This window comes from Rosa rugosa, chromosome 1 (genome assembly GCF_958449725.1).
Source record: "Rosa rugosa chromosome 1, drRosRugo1.1, whole genome shotgun sequence".
In the NCBI taxonomy this organism is placed as follows: domain Eukaryota; kingdom Viridiplantae; phylum Streptophyta; class Magnoliopsida; order Rosales; family Rosaceae; genus Rosa; species Rosa rugosa.
Window position 1 is genome coordinate 12,298,326 of NC_084820.1, and position 21,665 is coordinate 12,319,990.

The 21,665-nt window shown below is 38.9% G+C and overlaps 1 protein-coding gene across 17 annotated transcripts; it reads left to right on the plus strand.

The window, feature by feature from the left end:
* Positions 1-6,594: 6,594 nt before the first annotated feature.
* Positions 6,595-15,007, plus strand: LOC133718017 (uncharacterized). 17 transcript variants are annotated; one of them, XM_062144886.1, is made up of 8 exons: positions 6,595-6,775; positions 7,028-10,181; positions 11,106-11,219; positions 11,454-11,543; positions 11,808-11,864; positions 11,951-12,013; positions 12,163-12,228; positions 14,763-15,007. In XM_062144886.1, exons 1-2 carry the CDS (start codon positions 6,666-6,668, stop codon positions 9,564-9,566), a joined length of 2,649 nt encoding a protein of 882 aa, XP_062000870.1. In that variant the 5' UTR covers positions 6,595-6,665; the 3' UTR covers positions 9,567-10,181; positions 11,106-11,219; positions 11,454-11,543; positions 11,808-11,864; positions 11,951-12,013; positions 12,163-12,228; positions 14,763-15,007. The 17 variants fall into 17 exon arrangements, with proteins under 17 accessions (XP_062000870.1, XP_062000858.1, XP_062000864.1 ...); XM_062144874.1 differs by having other exon boundaries at positions 11,454-11,864; positions 11,951-12,064; XM_062144880.1 differs by having other exon boundaries at positions 11,454-11,864; positions 12,154-12,228.
* Positions 15,008-21,665: the final 6,658 nt, after the last annotated feature.

Here is a 21,665-nt window from a genome sequence, read left to right on the forward strand (position 1 = left end):
GGAACCCTAAGAATAAGGGACACAACGGACGTTCTGGTCCATATAACCGCCCTACAAAGGAAGGTACTCGTCAGAATGAAGGACGATCACGTGGCAATACATGGCAACGTGGGAGAGGAGGCCGTGGGGCTCCAGGACATGGAGGAACCACCCAGGGCCATGGGAATGGCGCCAACTCCTATGGGGGACGCCACCCAAGTGCAAACAATGCACCTCAATTAAAGGGAGGAAATCACAATGACATGTGTCATCGATGTGGATCTAGTGAGCACTGGTTCAAACAATGCAAAGCAAGCAAACAATTGGCTGCGCATTACAAGGCATTTAGAGACTTCAGAGAGCATGAAGCCAATTTTGCCGAAAATATAGAAGAAGATGGTGATGATGCCAACGTCAATCTCACCATAGCGGACTTCAAATCTGACAAAGAATTGCACAAGGATGCTGCAGATTTTGATTAGTATAGTCCTTTACTTTTCCAAGAATTATGTAATGGCAATTATGCCTTAAATCAATAAAATGACTTATTGTATTAACTTTTTCCCTCTAGGCGTACTCAAGAGTACTTGTGATGTCTAGGCAAGGTTTGATCTGAGAGAACGGTTTTAAAAGTGAGCAACGCTCCACCAAAATCTCGCCTTACCTTACCTGGTCACAACCAAATTGAAATTACCGAACGGATTAAGTGACTAGGATTCGTCTACTATTTGATTTTATATTGGATTAGATTTTAGTCAAGAAATTTTGATGTAATCATTGGCTATCATTAATAAAGTGTCGACTTATTTTATTCAAATGTCTTGGACATATTCTAAATTCGAACTTTATTATTTTTCAGTATGTTTCCCGGAGAGTTCGAATGCCTCGTGGATAGTGCCACTACACATACCATCCTTCGAAACAGGCAGCTATTCCTATGGATGGCGCCTACTCGATCTTCTGTGACTACGATGGCTGGACCATCTCAATTGATTCATGGTCGAGGACCAGCTCAATTTATGTTGCCTAATGGCACTACTTTGAATGTCACCGAAGCTCTTTATACTCCTAGGGCAGGAAGAACCCTATTGAGCTTCAAAGATATAAGAGCCAATGGTTTTCATGTGGAAACACATTGTGAGAATGGACAAGAGTTCCTTTGCATCACCTCTAATGACTACGGACATAAACGAGTCTTAGAGAAACTTATGTGTCGCTCTAGTGGGTTGTATGCAACCACTATTTGAGTCATTGAATCCAACCATGTCATGAGAGATGATTTATGGGATTCCGACACATATAGGCTTTGGCACGACCGTTTGGGACACCCAGGTCGTGACATGATGATCCGTATATTAAAGACTTCACACGGACATCCCTTTTTCAGAACGAAAGGAAGTAAAACTCGAAATTTGGATCAAGGAGGAGCACCTGCACCTCACGGCGCCTTTCCCCCTCAAGTCCGGCCATCACCGGTCGGCGCCGCCATCCCCCTGCGGCCCAAGGGTGGCTTTGACGCCACCCCTGCTCCCTTGACTCCAATTTTTACTCCTAAGGTCCATTGTGACTTCATGGCTCAACCAAAATCCTCATTGGTTGTTTCCAAAGCCCATCATTCGTTCTGCAAAGCCTGCTCTTTAGCAAAATTAGGATCGAGACCATCCTATGCAAAGGACACTAAAGAAAATATACCATTCTTGCAAAGAATCCAAGGTGATATTTGTGGACCTATTCAACCATCATGCGGACCATTTCGATATTTTATGGTATTGGTTGATGCATCGACACGCTGGTCACATGTCATGTTATTGTCCACAAGGAACGCTGCATTTGCTAAACTCCTAGCACAAATAATTAAGTTAAGGGCTCACCACCCTGATCATCCTATTAAGTCTATAAGATTAGACAATGCTGGAGAGTTTACATCAAAGACTTTTGATGATTATTGCATGTCCATTGGGATTGATGTTGAACATCTTGTTCCTCATGTTCATACCCAAAATGGTCTCGCAGAAGCCACCATTAAACGACTACAAATGGTTGCTCGAGCATTGGTGATGCGCACCAATCTCCCTATTTCTGCTTGGGGCTATGCAATATTGCATGCAGCTGTGCTTATTCGTCTGAGGCCTACTGCCACTCAACCCTTTTCTGCGTCCCAGATGGTGACTGGGTATGAGCCCAATGTCTCACACTTACGCATATTTGGGTGCGCAGTTTATGTGCCAATTGCGCCTCCACAGCGCACCAAAATGGGTCCTCAACGACGATTAGGCGTTTACGTTGGTTATGATTCTCCAACGATTATCCGCTACATAGAACCCTTGACAGGCGATCTCTTTACCGCAAGATTTGCGGATTGTCACTTCGATGAGACAGTCTTCCCATCGTTAGGGGGAGGTAAGAACATCAATGTTCAACAGGAACGACCGGAATTGTCGTGGTCTGTCCCCACTCTGTCTCATCTTGATCCCCGAACCGCACAGTCCGAAATTGAAGTGCGGAGAATTCTCGATCTTCAGAACGTAGCAGAATCGATGCCTGATGCGTTTTCTGATATCGCTAAAGTGACGAGATCACACATACCTGCTGCAAACGTGCCTGCAAGGATTGATGTCCCTAAAAGTAGAGGACATGACGCCAACTCAAGAATGCATGAGCATGGCGCCAACATCCCATCTCTCAATGATGGTGACGTTATGGCTAGGCCCACGGCTCCCGCCAGGAAGCGCGGGAGGCCCATAGGTTCGATGAATTCTCGCCCAAGAAAGAAAGCGAGTTTGGCACAGAATAATCCATTAATCATCGATATAAATAATCCATCTCATGAGAATATTCCGGATTATGGTTATGTCTAAGAGACATCATTGGGGGACGCTCCAATGTCAGAACCAACTCCAGAGAATAGAGAGATCTCCATAAATTACACTAGTGTACATGAGATGATGGATAGAAATTCTATGGCGATTGATGATGCATTTGCATATCATATTGCGAAAGGGATTATAGAATATGATGATATCGAACCTCGCTCTGTTGAAGAATGTCAACGAAGAGCAGATTGGCCTAAATGGAAAGATGCGATCCAGGTTGAATTGGATTCACTAACAAAGAGACAGGTATTTGGGCCTGTAACGCAGACACCCCCAAGTGTAAAGTCTGTTGGCCATAAATGGGTCTTTGTTAGAAAGCGTAATGAGAAAAATGAGGTGGTAAGATATAAAGCCCGCCTTGTGGCGCAAGGTTTCTCACAACGCCCTGGAATCGACTACGAGGAGACATATTCTCCCGTAATGGACGTTATAACGTTCCGCTACCTTGTCAGTTTGGTAGTTTCCGAAAAACTTGACATGCAGCTTATGGATGTGGTTACAGCATATCTCTATGGGGATCTAGATTCAGAGATATATATGAAGGTTCCAGATGGACTTCAATTACCCAAATCAAGTGGCTCTAAACCACGGAGCGCGTTTTCAATAAGATTAAAACGCTCACTATATGGATTAAAACAATCGGGACGGATGTGGTATAACCGTCTAAGTGACTACTTGATTGGGAAGGGATATATTAACAATGAAATATGCCCATGCGTGTTCATTAAAAGAACAAGTTCCGGATTTGCAATCGTAGCAGTTTATGTCGATGACATGAACCTAATTGGAACTCTAGATGAGTTAAAGGAAACTGCTAATTACTTGAAATCCGAATTTGAGATGAAAGATCTTGGGAAAACACGGTTTTGTCTCGGTTTAGAACTCGAGCACCGTAGTGATGGGATTTTGATCCATCAGTCTGCATATACTCAGAAAATTCTAAGGCGCTTTAATGAAGATAAAGCGAAGCCTGCGAGTACTCCCATGATCGGCCGTAGTCTTGAACCCGGAAAAGATCCGTTTCGTCCAAGGGATGAGGACGAAGAACCCTTAGAGGCCGAAGTGCCCTATTTAAGTGCAATAGGCGCATTATTGTACTTAGCTCAATGCACAAGACCGGATATCTCATTCGCAGTGAACTTGTTAGCTCGACACAGCTCTGCGCCAACACGCCGCCATTGGATTGGTGTAAAGACCATCTTTCGATACCTAAGAGGTACGATTGATATGGGCCTATTCTATCCCTACAGAGAGAAAAGGAATGACGGAAAATTGGGATCGGACCCCAAAAGGCAAAACGCCCCCGTCCATGGAATGGCCGCCGGCCATGTTGCCGCCGCCGCCGCCGCCGCCGCTCATGGTGGCCGGCGTCCTCCTATCTCCCTCCATCAAAACGACAATGATGTCTTGATGGGTTTTGCTGATGTAGGGTACCTCTCTGACCCTCACAAAGGTCGCTCCCAAACAGGTTATGTCTTTACCATGGGAAGCACTGCGATATCTTGGAGGTCTACGAAACAGACCCTTGTTGCTACTTCCTCAACTCATGCAGAGATTATTGCTCTACATGAAGCTGTACGTGAATGTGTATGGCTAAGGTCTGTAATTCGACACATTCAAGGAAGTTGTGGTTTGAAATCTACCACAGATGAACCTACATGCATTTATGAGGATAATGCAGCTTGTATTGAACAAATGAAGTTAGGTTTCATCAAGGGCGACAACACCAAGCATATATCGCCTAAGTTCTTTTATAATCAGCAACAACAATCACTTCTAAAGATTGAAGTGAATCAAATCCGATCAGAGGATAATGTAGCGGACTTATTCACTAAGTCGTTACCTAAATCCACCTTCGAGAAACATGTGAAGAGTATCGGATTAAGAAGGTTATCCGAACTCCCATGATTGTAGCAATCAGGGGGAGATTTCGACATCAGGGGGAGTTACTCAGTCTCGAAGGATCAAGGACGTGTTGCACTCTTTTCTCCTCCTCGAGTTCATTTTTATCCCACAGGGTTTTTCACTTGAGCAAGGTTTTTAACGAGGCAACGGATGAAGCGTCACCACCAAGTTTGAGCGGCACAAGGGGGAGTGTTGAAGGATATTGACACTTAGTGTGCCTAGTCAAACTAGGATAAGTTCTATAGTTGTAATAGGAGAGGTTTCCTACTCCAAGTTAGATAAGGAATCCTTGTACTCTTAGATTATGCACTTTGTAATCCCTATATATAGGGCTCCTATTCTCTATAATGAAATACACTTCTCTCAATACCAATATACTTAAACAAATAATAATATTAGAGACTGAAATTACTCATATGCCTTTCAAGTTATGTCAGTTTGCTAATGCTATAACAGAGTTAACGGCTCCAGGTTTCAGGTATTTATGTTGGGTCGGGGTCAAAACCTCATGTACCAATTTGATGTTTTTTAAACTTGAGATATCAAAGTTACTAATGAAACAAACATCAGATACTGTTTGCATTTTTTTCGATCCCGTTGATATTTTTGGGATTTTTGACTGATTAACTCTTTGTGTTGGTCTGAATAATGAACCTATAATTGGTGGTCCTGCAATTCTTAGATGATTGGCTTAGTATAATTCATTTTTCTGAGTAGTCTGGCTTAGCGCAATTGTCCATTCCTCAATACATACAGTATTGGGCACTTCTCGTATTACTACTGTTGGCTTAGGTTTATGCACACCAATATATAAAGTCAAAGCATAAATTACCAAAGAAATATTAACTTAATTTGATCTGAAAGCCATTGCTGATGATGGAAGAGTGGAATTTTCAAAGCAAATTAGTGAAACGTAGAGGAAGAGAAGAAGAATTAAGAAGCGGGCAAGGCTGCTGAGGAGAAGAAAATGAAGAAAGGAAACGCCATTAGTCTTGAAAATACATTTTGGTTAATTAAGTGTTAGCTGCTGACGTGAACTATTATTAACTTTTAGATCTCGAATCAGTGGACGAGATTAACAGTCACTTACAGCCAAGAATGATGGCCAACAAATGAGAGGATCCCGATTTGTTTTTCAATATTGAGAATAGTGATATAGATGTTGGTTACGAATAAGACTAGCTTAGAGTCGACATTAGAGCTCGATAATGAACTTCGCTAACCATATATTGTCGGGTTGGAAAATATATTTTTATGAAGTAATACCACAATGAAAGCTGACCACAGTAATCAAAAGACGTTTAGGAGTTGAGGAACGCTTGCGCCGCTTGAGGGAGTTTAGAAGGATGTGATCTTGCTTAAGGCGCTTGTAAAGTTCTACGTACGTTGTTTGTTCAACAATAATCATTAAGTAGTTTCTATAAAGTATTTCAAACTATTATATTTAGTTATGTGGTTAGGACCTTCTTTTTTCTGCATCCTTTGTAATAAAAGTAATTAGACACAGCTTAATGATTATCTGTCATCAATATCCTCCTTTTTTATTTGAGATATATGATCTTGCTCTTACGACGGAGAGAGAAATTTTTTTTTTTTTTTTTTTTTTTGGAGAACAGAGAGAACTCATTCAAAGGCACATAAAATGCGGCAAACCTGCAATACCAGTGGACCTTGGTCAAGGGAGCATCAAGCGCTCTCCTAACAGCAACAGTCAAATTGTCCCCAAAAGCCGGTACGTTCTCTGGAGAAGCCTGATTGTCTCTCCATTTTTCCGCAACACATGCAATCAACCTGTGAGCTATATATACCAAAACCTGGTGGCATGTGAAATGAACTCGGAACAAACATTTCCTTGTCCTCTAGAGAGAGAGAGAGAGAGAGAGAGAGTGAGAAGAGCGAAAGAGAAAGATGGCGAAGAGTTTAGCTCTAACAGCGATCACGTTGCTGGTGTTATGGCTGGCTATGTCGGTTGGGACTTGGGCTGAGGAAAGTGAATCATGGACTGGATGGCTTTCAAAGTATGTAGACACACACACACACACACACACACACATATATATATATATATATATATATATATATATATATATATATATATATATATATTTCGTTTTATTAATTGGAATGTTGGATTAAATCACTCTAAAGAACTCGACTCGTTCTTTAGATGAAAATAATGTTTGTCACTATATACTTCTTTTGTTTGTTAGTGTATGTGGTGTATATATATATTCATGTCTTGCATGTGTTGATGTTTATGTTTAATTCAGGTCGCCCGGATTCAGGCATGACAATGAAGTAAACCAAGCTAATACTGCTTCTGGTCCATCGGCGCAAGGGAGTTCTCAAAATATGGATTTTTTGCTAGCGGTTCAACAAAAATTACAGGTAGCTTTTCAGGCCATTCAACAAGGAAAAAAAGATGAAGGTCAAGAGATGCTGAAAGTTATTGTCACAATTCTTATGCGGGAAAAATCTTTAACTATAGAACAAAAAGAAGCTAAACTTACCGAGTTTGTGAAGAATGCTGAGAAGTCACTCAATCCAGACACTCAAGTGATTGCTGAACAATTCCTTCTAGGAGCAAAAGTGGGACTAAAGATTAATCAAGCACAGCCAGGTGATACTGCTTCCGGTCCATCCGCTCAGGGAAGTTCTCAAAGTACGGATGTTTTGCTAGCAGTCCAACAAAAATTAGAAGCAGCTTTTCAGGCCATTCAGCAAGGACAACAAGCTCAAGGTCAAGAGATGCTTGTAGATGCTACCGTTGCTCTTAAACAGGAAAAATCTTTAACTGTCGAACAAAAATCAGCTAAACTTACCGAGTTCGTGAAGAATGCAGAGAAGTCACTCAATAAAGAGACTCAAGAGATTGCTGAACAATTCCTTCTCGGCGCACAAGTGGGATTCAAGATTAATCAGCAACACCAAGCTAATACTGCTTCTAGTCCATCCGCTCAGGGGAGTTCTCAAAATACAGATTTTTTGCTAGCGGTTCAACAAAAATTACAAGTAGCTTTTCAAGCCATTCAACAAGGAAAAAAAGATGAAGGACAAGAGATGCTTAAAGTTATTGTCACAATTCTTATGCGGGAAAAATCTTTAACTATCGAACAAAAAGAAGCTAAACTTACCGAGTTTGTGAAGAATGCTGAGAAGTCACTCAATCCAGACACTCAAGTGATTGCTGAACAATTCCTTCTAGGAGCAAAAGTGGGACTAAAGATTAATCAAGCACAGCCAGGTGATACTGCTTCCGGTCCATCCGCTCAGGGAAGTTCTCAAAGTACGGATGTTTTGCTAGCAGTCCAACAAAAATTAGAAGCTGCTTTTCAGGCCATTCAGCAAGGACAACAAGCTCAAGGTCAAGAGATGCTTGTAGATGCTACCGTTGCTCTTAAACAGGAAAAATCTTTAACTGTCGAACAAAAATCAGCTAAACTTACCGAGTTCGTGAAGAATGCAGAGAAGTCACTCAATAAAGAGACTCAAGAGATTGCTGAACAATTCCTTCTCGGCGCACAAGTGGGATTCAAGATTAATCAGCAACACCAAGCTAATACTGCTTCTAGTCCATCCGCTCAGGGGAGTTCTCAAAATACAGATTTTTTGCTAGCGGTTCAACAAAAATTACAAGTAGCTTTTCAAGCCATTCAACAAGGAAAAAAAGATGAAGGACAAGAGATGCTTAAAGTTATTGTCACAATTCTTATGCGGGAAAAATCTTTAACTATCGAACAAAAAGAAGCTAGACTTACTGAGTTCGTGAAGAATGCTGAGAAGTCACTCAATCCAGAGACTCAAGTGATTGCCGAACAATTCCTTCTAGGAGCAAAAGTGGGACTAAAGATTAATCAGCCACACCCAGATGATACTACTTCTGATCCACCCGCTTCGGGAAGTTCTCAAAGTACAGATGTTTTGCTAGCGGTCCAACAAAAATTAGAAGCAGCTTTTCAGGCCATTCAGCAAGGACAACAAGCTCAAGGTCAAGAGATGCTTGTAGATGCTACCGTTGCTCTTAAACAGGAAAAATCTTTAACTGTCGAACAAAAATCAGCTAAACTTACCGAGTTCGTGAAGAATGCAGAGAAGTCACTCAATAAAGAGACTCAAGAGATTGCTGAACAATTCCTTCTCGGCGCACAAGTGGGATTCAAGATTAATCAGCAACACCAAGCTAATACTGCTTCTAGTCCATCCACTCAGGGGAGTTCTCAAAATACGATTTTTTTGCTAGCGGTTCAACAAAAATTACATGTAGCTTTTCAGGCCATTCAACAGGGAAAAAAAGGTGAAGGACAAGAGATGCTTAAAGTTATTGTCACAATTCTTATGCGGGAAAAATCTTTAACTATCGAACAAAAAGCAGCTAAACTTACCGAATTCGTGAAGAATGCTGAGAAGTCACTCAATCCAGAGACTCAAGTGATTGCTGAACAATTCCTTCTAGGAGCAAAAGTGGGACTAAAGATTAATCAACCACACCAAGATGATACTACTTCCGATCCATCCGCTCCGCGAAGTTCTCAAAGTACAGATGTTTTGCTAGCGACCCAACAAAAATTAGAAGCAGCTTTTCAGGCCATTCAACAAGGACAACAAGCTCAAGGTCAAGAGATGCTCGTAGATGCTACCGTTGGTCTAAAACAGGAAAAATCTTTAACTGTCGAACAAAAAGCAGCTAAACTTACCGAGTTCGTGAAGAATGCTGAGAAGTCACTCAATAAAGAAACTCAAGAAATTGCTGAAAAATTTCTTGAAGGCGCACAAGTGGGATTCAAGATTAATCAGCAACACAAACCCTGATACTGCCACTACAGCAAAATCGGTCTTTTACATCGCACATTTTACTTGTGCCGTAAAATACTGTCATTTACGGCGCACATCTCATGTGTGCCGTCAGAATGTCTTTATTCAGGTCATTCATGGCGTGCATCTTATGTGTGCTGTAAATTAGTTATCAGGCTTACACAATATGTGTACCGTAAATAAATTATTTAAATAGTTTTTTACGACTTACTTTTCAAGCATGTCGTAAATGAGTTATAAAATACTAATATTTTTTTATTGAAGTATATTATTTTTTTTTTCTTTTGCTTTGATTGAAAAACGAAAAACAAAAGCCATTGGTATATGTATATTAAATTGTTCTTCGTTTGTGTTTTTTCAATCTTCCTTATTTCATCTCAGAGTCCATAGACTCCGACTCGCCGACTCAATGGTGGTTCACCGTTCACTCCCTCACCGCCTCTCTCTTTTTCCGATGACCTGTGTTCTCTCCGAAACCTCTCTCCGTCCGCGAAAGATCGGCTTCCGATTCAAGCATTTCCTTCCTTGAGTATCGTCGGATCTTGTATCTCACTCACAGCGATTCGTGCATAGCTCGACCTCCATGGCCATCAGAGGCGTCGATTTCAAGTGGTCAGTACCTTTCTTCTTGCTGCGCCTAGTTTAACTGTGCCAGGTTTCGGATTTCGAATTGTTGTTTCTGGTTTTTTTTGCTTCGAATTGTGTATCCTTTATTAGGGTTTCGATTTCAATCTCTGCAATTCGTTTTTTGTTTCAGATTATCTGTTTGTGGATTTCTGATAGAGTAATTGTTGCGATTAATTGGAAGTGGTACCATACTTGTACATATCCATTGCATATATGGATCGTGTTAGGTTAATATGCAGTTGCTTTGGATAACATATGCTTTGAATTTCATCTGTGGTGATTATTATCATTAATTTTTACTGGTATCTTCAGGTTGATTACACTACAGTGTTTGTTTTTTGCTTGTTGATGTTTGTTGATAATGGGCTGGCAGCTGGAATGGGTTTGTAAGTCCATCTCCAGTTCTAATCTTTATGTTAAGTATGAGTTTGTAGAGATGTCAGATTGCTCTCAGTGAAATGAAACTAACAAAATGGAATCAGACTAAATGCAGTTCTTGGTTTTGTACAAAGAATACTAATGCAAGGAATTGTTATTACATTGGCATGCATGTTAATTGTGTTGAATGGTGTGAAACTGAATTGGAACTATAGACTAGAAAGTAAGGCCGCAATGTTCTTCTACCAGTTGTTTTCTTTAAGATTTGATTACAAATCAGTTTAAAATTAAGGTGGTATTTCTGGCGAATTGATGGTATCATAATCACGAAGCTGAATATGTGTGAGACTTAGGATTTGAATACTGTTTGATTCTAAGGGATGACTTCATGATGCTGTTGAGCATGATTGTTTTCCATCTGCCTCCACAGTGGTACTGTGGAAATAAGTTTTAGTATCAATACTTTGGATTGTTCTACATTATAGCTTCAAGATCTTGCTAAACGTTAAATTTGGTTTATACTGGTTCTAGAAGGTGGACTTTGGCAATGGTGTGCCTGAGAAAACTTCAGTGGAACCTAAAGTATCTGAGGAAGGGCTTCTTGATGCTATTCAGCAGGATTACTTCCCATCTGCTTCCATAGAGGTAGTGAAGACAGATTTAGTATCAGTACTTTGAATTTTGTACATTGCTATTCAGAAATTGGATTTCCTTGTTTTAAAATTAAAAAGGGGTTTGGTTTGAAGGAAAGCCACCAGTCATCATTAATGATTATATAGGCTCCGTCAAGTTAACACATTACCTCTGTCAGAAATTGTATCGTATCAATAATCTGAATTTGTATTTAGTTAACCTTTTTTTTCTTTTTTTTCTTTTCAGAGTTTTGAATTACCTCTTTCCGAATCAAAAAGGGTTAGGTCTGAAGGAAAGCTACTAGTCATCATTGATGATTATATAGGCTGCAGTAAGGTATTACATTGCCTGTTTTCCTTTTCCTGAATTAAAAGAGGCTTGGTTTCTAGGAGTTTAACGTTGGTTTAATAACTAAGAACTTCTGGAAATTTAATGGTGATGGTTACTTTACGATTGCCTGATAAAAGGTTCTGTTTTTGTTTGTTCCCACTTTTGGAGGCCAATAGAATTTTGTTTTTATTGTTTTTATCTTCTGTTCTTAGTTTCCTGTTATGACTGATAATTTTGATTTAATGCATTATTTGTTTATTGCTTTTCCAGTATTTTGATTCTGGTAAAGTTGATGTTAAGATTTTTCAAGAGTTTCAGGTCCTTGAGGTATTACAGCATCTCCTGAATTTCTTTAGGTTTTTCTGATACTCTGTTTATTTGCTTTAAGCCATTGGTTTTGCACTGGTTTGTAGAAGATGGAATCTGGAAATAAAGAGTCTCAAAAGAAAAATTCACTGGAAGAGTTTGATTCTGAAGTAGGAGTTGATGCTGTCAAGCATGACCATTTTCCATGTGCCTCAACAAGGGTACTGTGAAAATTGTTAGAGTTACTAGTCCATTCAGTAATTTCTTTGTTACTGTATGTGGTAATCACTTGTTGATTGTGCTGGTTTAGTAATTTCAGCATGTGTTGAGGTGAAAGCTCAATATGGGAATTTTTGATGGATTGCCAGTGTCTCGAGACAAGGAAGTAAGTTCTATTTTTTTTTCTGACTAATATTTTTTTTATCTGTGAGTATAGGGGTTTCAGTGGTTTGGATGCCATTATCTCTTGTTGTGAGATATTCATATATAAAGGGTTTGCGTAGAATATGTTTCGGATAGTTGAAAAGTTTGTTCTGTGTCTTGGTCCCAAAACTTCAAAGTTCATATAATATGTCGGGCTATTGTTGCCTGTTCCCTTTTTCCAGAAAATTTTAGGCTTTCACTTAATAAATTATTGCAAGAACCTGGATTCCCGAACTCAATAGCTGTGAGAGTCCATACCATAAAATTATTGCTCATTAGATAAAAAAATAAAATAAAATAAAACTGCACGTTTCTTAGTGTTTAGGTCTGGCACTCTGCATAAGCTAAATTGATTGCTTATGTCTTTGATTGCTACTTCAGTTCTCATTTCAGCATAGTTTGATTCTGATGTTCTGTCAACATAGGACTACCTGGGTCCTTTAAATAGTTTACATAGTTTAAATAGTTCATTTTAGCATACTTTCAATAGTTTCTACTATGCTATGCATTTTTCTAGTTCAAGCATACTGAGATATGTTACCTGGGTTCAAGCTCAAGAAACCATGCATTCAATTACAACACCAACTTTAACTATACAAGTTCTGTTCTAACTACTACTGGTAATTCAGATGAAGTTGTATAGTCATTGATTGTATTTTCTTGCTTTGTTTCTTCTTTTGGTGTTGGTATTTGATATTGAGATTTCTTAATGTTTCTTTTGAACTCCTTACTTGAGCAAATAAAAGCAATGATGTTCAAGGTTACTTCATTGAGCATTTGAGCAGTTAAACATGGTTAATCTGTGATGCATCTCTGCTCAATTTAATATTTTCTAATGCTGGCCTAAATCACCTTCCATTATGTTATGCTTTTATGGTTTCCATTAAAAATATTGTTGCATCAGTTTAACAAAAGGGTAAATTCCTCCTATGGTACCTGAGGTATTGCTACTTGGACAGTTTGATACCCGATGTATTAAAGGGGACAGTTTGGTACCTGAAGTTAGACTCTGTTTGACACTTTGGTACTTCTGTTAATTTTTCTGTTAAATGTAAGGATAAAATTAACATTTAGAATATATGTATAAAAACATAATAAAAAAACATGAGTTTGTGGGTTGATTGCCGTTCTTCATAATTTTATAGGTATGAATTGATGTTTATGAGTTATGTTGAAGGTGAAATATTCGAATTTTATGTTAAAGTTTTTGTACTATTCTCTATGAATCCACTTATTTTTCCTCCTCTTCATAAACACAATGCGATGATATTATTTAGTATTATTTTAGTCATCATTTTTTGGGTCATTTAGGAGAAAATGAAAATGAATTAATGCTTTTGGGTTATGTTAAAGTTGACATAATTGAATTTTATGTTTAAAAAAATTTAGTTGTACGAGACTAGTTTCAATGGAGTACTCTCATGGGTGTTCACTATATGATTATTATATTTCTTAAACATAAAATTCAAATATTTCACCTTCAACATAACCCATAAGCATTAATTCATACCTATAAAATTATGAAGAAAATCAACCCACAAACTCATGTTTTTTTATTATGTTTTTATACATATATTCTAAATGTCAATTTTATCCTTACATTTAACAGAAAAATTAACAGAAGTACCAAAGTGTCAAACAAAGTCTAACTTCAAGTACCAAACTGTCCCCTTTAATACATCAGGTATCAAACTGTCCAAGTAGCAATACCTCAGGTACCATAGGAGGAATTTACCCTTAACAAAATGCAGTAACTAGAAAGTTACTCTGGTTTGGTGCGTGTTGCTCTGGTTTTGCAGTAACTAGAAAGCTTGATGACATCAAGCAAGCAGAAAAAGTAGTCTAGCATCTTCTTAGTGATATATTGACATATAGATAGATTATTGGCAGAAGGGTATGGTTCGTCATATAGAGTAACTTTAATAGTCTTGACTACTAGAAAAAGTAGATGTACTGGTAAGCTAACCAAACACACAAGTAAAGATCATACATCCTCCCAGCACTGCAAACCATCAATCTCTTTAGAATGAGACACAGAGCACAGAAGCTCGTAGATCATATAACATGCATATAGGTGTGTACTGACATGTATGTCAGTTGCACATAAACATGTCTATCACTTGCACAAACATCAGCATAGTACCACATGCATTCGAAATTCCATCCATTCATTAGTATAATGTAATTCTTTAATAACAGATAGAGAATTGAGGTAATATAATTTGGGTCATTGATATATAAAGACATATATATAGAGAGCATACACATACAACTAGTTTTGCATGTTACCAGAGTTAGCTCAGGTGAAATGGAATTCTTGTCTTTCCAATTTTGAGAATTGTTTTCTAGGTTTTCTTGTTTGAATTAGTCAGATTACTTGGTCTGTTATGGTTGTGCTGAATTGTGTGATTCTTTTGGTGTTGTTTGGTGTTTTGTGATGATGGGTTGTTGGTGGAATTTTGTGTTACTAATGTTTGTCATTGCTTGTCTTTGTAGGCTCTATGATGTACTACTTCTTCATGGGAAATCGTTGGCATGTGTCGTCATATCAAGCTATCATCAGCCCCTTCAACTACTCATGTAATCAATCGGAAGACAATTTTAATCTAGCTGGCATGTTCTATATTTGAAAACTAGTTTAATTATATTATGATTTTGTAATATGAGGTTACTTAATTGATATAATTGACTACATCAAGGCTTTTGTTTATTATGCTTGAATGAAAGGGTTTAATTGAAAGTATTGTCTATTAGAAGAGTGAATGAAGATATCTTTTACGACACGCAAAATGACATTTTAACACACGCAAAGGGTCTTTTAACACACACAAAATGGTCTTTTACGGCACACAATCAAAGTTGTAAAATATCTTTCATGGCGCGCAAAAAAATGTTATACGACACAAAAAATATTTTTTACGGCGCACATTTTGTGTGCCACGAGAAATTTGTCTTTTACGACACACTTCTTTGTGTCATAAAGTTGTTTTTTACGGCACACATTGTGTGTCGTAAACGACCAGTTTTGCTTTAGTGTGCTTCTAGCCCATCCGCTCAGGGGAGTTCTCAAAATACGGATTTTTTGCTAGCGATTCAACAGAAATTACAGGAAGCTTTTCAGGCCATTCAACAAGGAAAAAAAGATGAAGGTCAAGAGATGCTTAAAGTTATTATCACAATTCTTATGCAGGAAAAATCTTTAACTATTGAACAAAGAGCACCTAAACTTACCGAGTTCATGAAAAATGCTGAGAAGTCACTCAATCCAGAGACTCAAGTGATTGCTGAACAATTCCTTCTCGGTGCAAAAGTGGGACTGAAGATTAATCATCTACACTAGGCCTCTAAACTTAACTCAAGGTTGATGGACATTACCCAAGCTCAGCCTTATTTTTTGGCTATGGGCTGGCCTTGCCAAGTTAATGGGCAGGCTTATCCCAACCCTTTTCACATATGGTAGCACTTAGACTACACATTTGAACCCTGTGCTGGCCCAGGCCCTGTCCGTTTTAATAAATACGTGGCTGCTCTTGACAGGACCGGCCCCGGATTTCACCTTGAAATCCGAATTATATTGAGGAGCCCACCTTAAGAGAAATTCTTCTGAAAATTCAGCAGAACTTCCCTTAAAAATGGACTACCCAACCCTACAGAAACAACTGAACACTTCTAATCATACGAAATCAGTTCTCAACCCCTAGAACCTACTTGTTCTTCATATCCTCAATCACCCACCCACTATAAACAACAGGGTTCACCGCCCATCAGATCTCAATCACCCATATACGTATCACAACGTATATCATAATATACAAATATCAAATCAGCAATCATAGTGGTCACATGTTCATCCCCTCTCTCCTGGTGCCACAAAAATAACTAAAACCACCAATACATCCCCTCTCTCCTGGTGTCACAACAACAACTATGACTACCAATACATCCCCTATCTCCTGGTGTCACAACATAAACAATGGCCACCAATACATCACCTCTCTTCTGGTGCTACAAGTCAAGACTACTAGTTCATCCCCTCTCTCCTAGTGTCTAAGCAACGACATAAATCTCCATTTTCAACCAATCGAAAATATCAAGCATTTAATCCAATCACAAGCCAACTCATATACGAAATATTAATTAGAAAATATAAATTATAATTTAATACAATTCCAAGATATTAATCAAATATTCACAAAATCACATATGAAATCAAATCTAAAGATATTGTAAATTATAATCATCATTCACACCTGACACTTCCATCAGAATATGTTAATAGTTAATTAATTCAGAAATCAAATAAAACTCTGAAACCCTAATTTAACAACACGTCGTAATTCCTGAAAATCTGAAATCGCATCGGAATCGGTTTAAACTTCCAAGGTTTCATAAACTCAATATTCTAACATGTTCCTGAGAAATCATAACGATCCAACGGTCGGATCGTCACGAATTCATACCTGAATTTCTGAAACTTGAGAAATTCCTATCGATCCTATAGTTCAACATATTTCTATCAAACTATTTCCACACGCTCGTAACATTATCCTCTACGTAACTAACTAAAACACAGATCCAGAGAAAGCCGCACGCGCCCCCATGCGCCTCAACCGGTAGCGCGTGGGCCCCAAATCGGGTTTCAAAACCTATATCAACAGATTCTCCACAACAAGCACAGCAAAAATTCAAACTATACCTAAGATCAAATATGAACGAGGAGGCTAGAATTTACCTCGAAAGTTTCGAGGCCGAGTCTTCAAACTCGATTCCGAGTTCCGACAACGTCTGATCGAATCGAGAGGTGAGGCCGATGGCGTTGGGTTCACAAGGACGAGGGCTATAAAGCCCAGGTGGCTGCACGACCCAAAAGTGGCTGGAAACAAAGATTAAACCAGTGAGTGTCGACTCGGTTTCTCCGGCTTCTCCACCTCGTTCCTCACTGTACGCCTCAAATCCACCCAAGCGACCACCACGAATCGATAGAGAGAGAGGGAAGACGCTCCTTTTCCGACCGGTGGCGAGTCTGACGGCGGAAGGCTGAGAACCCGCCTGTTTCAGGTTTCGGGTCGTTTTGACCCGATATCTCCATTCTCTCTCTTCAGGACTGCCCGAGAAAAAAGCCCCCCTCCCCCCCGGCTGGGAAAAGTCCATTTTGCCCTCAAATTCTGACAAAAACTATAAATTCTGTAGACTGTATATTTTTCATACGAACTCCAATTTTGACATGCCACGTGTTCATGAATTTGGTTTAACGTTCCCCACGACTTTCCATAAGGAAGTTTCCTCAAAAACTGAACCGAACAAAAAGTCAACTTTTGAGTCCCTAAAAGTTCGAAACATAAGTAAAAAGTAATAGTTGTTGTCGTTTCCCGTCCAAATGACTATTAACCTGGTAATTAAGGAACAGGACGTAACAGCTCTTGCCCTGCGCAAAAAAATATAAAAGAAATATTATTTTTGATAGAATTTAATTATTTAAAGCTTATTGATTTAAAGGTATCATAATTTTAATTGAACTACATATAGTAATTTGTATTAGTGTTCAGAGCCAAAAGGCTGATAGGGGAATTAGTGATACCCAAACCTCTTAGGAAGTAGCAACGAGTGTCGCGAGAGGCGCAGTCAATCCGTTGGTCAGCTTGGGTGCCCCGTCGAAACCTTCAACCTGAGAAGTAAGTTTATCTCCCTAAAACCTTTTGAATCCTAATGTCTTCGGTATCTGGTAGTGTTTCCTAAACTATAATGACTTGTGAAGAATGGTATTTTCATAGTTTAACTGAAATTGTAGGAAATTTGAAAGGAGAGTGAAATTTGCACACTCAAAATTGCAAACCACACTCCCTTCTGCTTTTTTAATAATATTTTATCTCACATCTCTTTTCACTTCCTAAAATACCCTCGAGTCAGATTCCTGTTTTTTTTTTTTTTGTCTTTTTTTGTTCTCTCTCTTTCTCCTCCAAACCACGACAGAACCCTTCTTTTTATTTTCTCTCTTTCTCCTCCAAACAACGACACTCTCTCTCTTCTCCATTGGAAATTTCTGTTCCCCAACCTTTCGTCTGTCCAAATCAGGTCATAATCTCAACTCTTCTCTTTACTATCTCACTATATCTACTCTAATTTCATTCTTATTTTGCTTTTCTCTTCTGTATTTCAATCGTTTTTACTGTTCCTTATCTTTTGGCTCATATCAAATTGCACAAGTTTCTTTCTTTATGATTTGTGGGTAATATGTTTTCTCATAAATTGAGAAATTTGAAATCTTTATGCTTTTCAAAATCTTTTCAGTTAGCTTGAATTGAAAAAAAAAATTCATCTTTATGCCCAAAATCAGCTGCTCAGGAGGTCAGTACAATGGAAGAAGAGCCCCTAGATGCTGGGTTGATGCATTCTGAGGAACTCTGAATTGGTGCAGGTTGCACTATGCTTGTGAAACACATGCTGCCTTTGTTGTTTATGTTCTTAACTTTCTTTTGGGGTCAGTTTGATTACAATGTTTCTTAGCAGTCAAGTCTGAGAATCTCAAGCTCTTTTTATTCTATTTTTCAAGGCCTTTAATAGGTTGTATACTTGTATTGTTATTTTAAGAACTGAGTCTAATACTGTTGAGATTTAGTTTTCTTTAGTGAGGCTGAAATGTGGGGGGTGGGGGGGGGGGGGGGGGGTGGGGGGTGAGGGAGGAGTATAACGTCATGAGTGTAATGTCCTCTCTTTCCAATGTGTGGTGGTACCCAGGAATTTGTGGGGTTCATTTCTGGTTGGTTGTTCTTATTATTGACAAAGAAGAAACTATGTGCTTAATCTTGATCATCTTGTGATTTGATAATTGGTGGTATGTATTGATTAGATTGTTATCTCAGTTAAGCTTTCTTATTGAACTCCAGTTGCAACTTAGTGCATGTGTTTCAATTTAATAATGTAAGCTAACTCTTTGTCTGCATTTTGCTTCTTTGTGCAGAAAGCAAGAAATTTATGGAAGTGTGGCTCTCTTCTTTAAGGAACTGCGGATCTACTAGGTAAAAGAAAAAACGATGAAATAGAAATTGGCCCAGTGTACGTGGTTTGGAAGCTTTTTGTTAGAACAATTAGTTTAGGATTTGAGCTATGTATCCTTTTGAAGCCAATGGATGTTGCTTAAGCAATACAACTTTTCATACATTTTAGATTTGATTGAAGAGTTGTATTGAGATTATGAATTTGATTTTATTTCATTGGCATACACCAGAACCATTATTCATTAGCATACATCAGAACCTCAAAACTAGGACCATTATTCATAAAAGAAGAGAGTATGTCGTTGTTTGGAGGAGAGAGAAAAATAAAGAATTTTGTCGTGGTTTGGAGGAGAAAGAGAGAGAGAAGAAAAAGACCCAAAAAAAAAAAATCCGACTTGACGGTATTTTAGAAAGTGCAAAAAAATGTGAGATAATGTCATGAGTGTAATGTCCTCTCTTTCCAATGTGTGGTGGTACCCAGGAATTTGTGGGGTTCATTTCTGGTTGGTTGTTCTTATTATTGACAAAGAAGAAACTATGTGCTTAATCTTGATCATCTTGTGATTTGATAATTGGTGGTATGTATTGATTAGATTGTTATCTCAGTTAAGCTTTCTTATTGAACTCCAGTTGCAACTTAGTGCATGTGTTTCAATTTAATAATGTAAGCTAACTCTTTGTCTGCATTTTGCTTCTTTGTGCAGAAAGCAAGAAATTTATGGAAGTGTGGCTCTCTTCTTTAAGGAACTGCGGATCTACTAGGTAAAAGAAAAAACGATGAAATAGAAATTGGCCCAGTGTACGTGGTTTGGAAGCTTTTTGTTAGAACAATTAGTTTAGGATTTGAGCTATGTATCCTTTTGAAGCCAATGGATGTTGCTTAAGCAATACAACTTTTCATACATTTTAGATTTGATTGAAGAGTTGTATTGAGATTATGAATTTGATTTTATTTCATTGGCATACACCAGAACCATTATTCATTAGCATACATCAGAACCTCAAAACTAGGACCATTATTCATAAAAGAAGAGAGTATGTCGTTGTTTGGAGGAGAGAGAAAAATAAAGAATTTTGTCGTGGTTTGGAGGAGAAAGAGAGAGAGAAGAAAAAGACCCAAAAAAAAAAAATCCGACTTGACGGTATTTTAGAAAGTGCAAAAAAATGTGAGATAAAATATTATTAAAAAATAGAAGAGAGTGTAGTTTACAATTTTGTGTGTGCAACTTTCACCCCCCATTGGAAAGGGGATTACCAAAAAAGCTATAGTGAAATTTACAAAATAGGAAATTTTGATTTTAAAACATTATATTCAATTCACAGCCAAAAGCAAACAATTAAGATAGAATCTGACCATCACACTGTTCAAATGTTTACCTCAGAAATATATATATATTTTTTTAGGGGAACGGAATCAGGTTCCATTAATATAACGACCTCACTCGGTCAAGCTAGAGGAATTCGAAAAATTCCTCATATTACAATTCAATGCACAAATCGGAATGCAAAAAGCAGAGCGATCAAACGAAATCAAAACCAAACTAAAAAAGACAAAGTAAAAAACTAAATGCAAAGCTCCTACACATATCCAACCCTAAATCAGAGCCACTGAATAGACAAGCGTTGACGCCTAAGACCTTCTTTGGTGTACATCGCCACTCATCAACCAGCAAACAGCTATAACCCGGGAAGATCAAGGTGAGGGTATTTATTGGAAGCAGGAAAAAAAAACTCAGCTACCTCCCAACAGTCCATTCCAGGCCCAATCCAAGAGGGGAGAAAGTATGACAAGTCAGTCCAACAGGCCCAAGGCCCATTAACCCACTACTCCTGCAGTCCTGCCCCACCCAAACCCTAAGGTTTCCAGGTGAGAAACCCGGAAAAGCAAGCCCGATTGAAAAAGGCGCCGCCTTGGAAACCCGATCTGTCCAACGACGTCGCTAACCCAGGCCACCATGGAAGCCTTTTCCGATCGAAACAAACCCATCAAACCAACCCTTCACCTCTGGATCGACTGAAAACAGACTACCGGCACGGCAGCTTCTCTTCACCGGTTAGGAAGCTGGCCTCGGTCCTCCGCCGTCTTCGAAAAAGCTAGGGTGAAGCCTTGAGCCCCGACCTGGAAATCAAAAGCTCAAACCCCTCCCCTCAAAAACACCACCGATCCGATCCAAAAACAGCTGGAGCAACAAGCCTGGAATCAAAACCCGCCCCTGAGCAAAACCACTACAGAGACGGAATCGAGCCCAGCAACTGCGATCAGAGAAGCCCCAGACCAAGATCGACGCTGAGAAACCTCCCCGCGTCCATCACAATCGACAGTGCTCTCGCTGCCACCACGATCGATGTAGAGAACCTGCCCCGCGTAGCCGCCGTGCCTCGCTGCTTCACGATCGCCACCTTG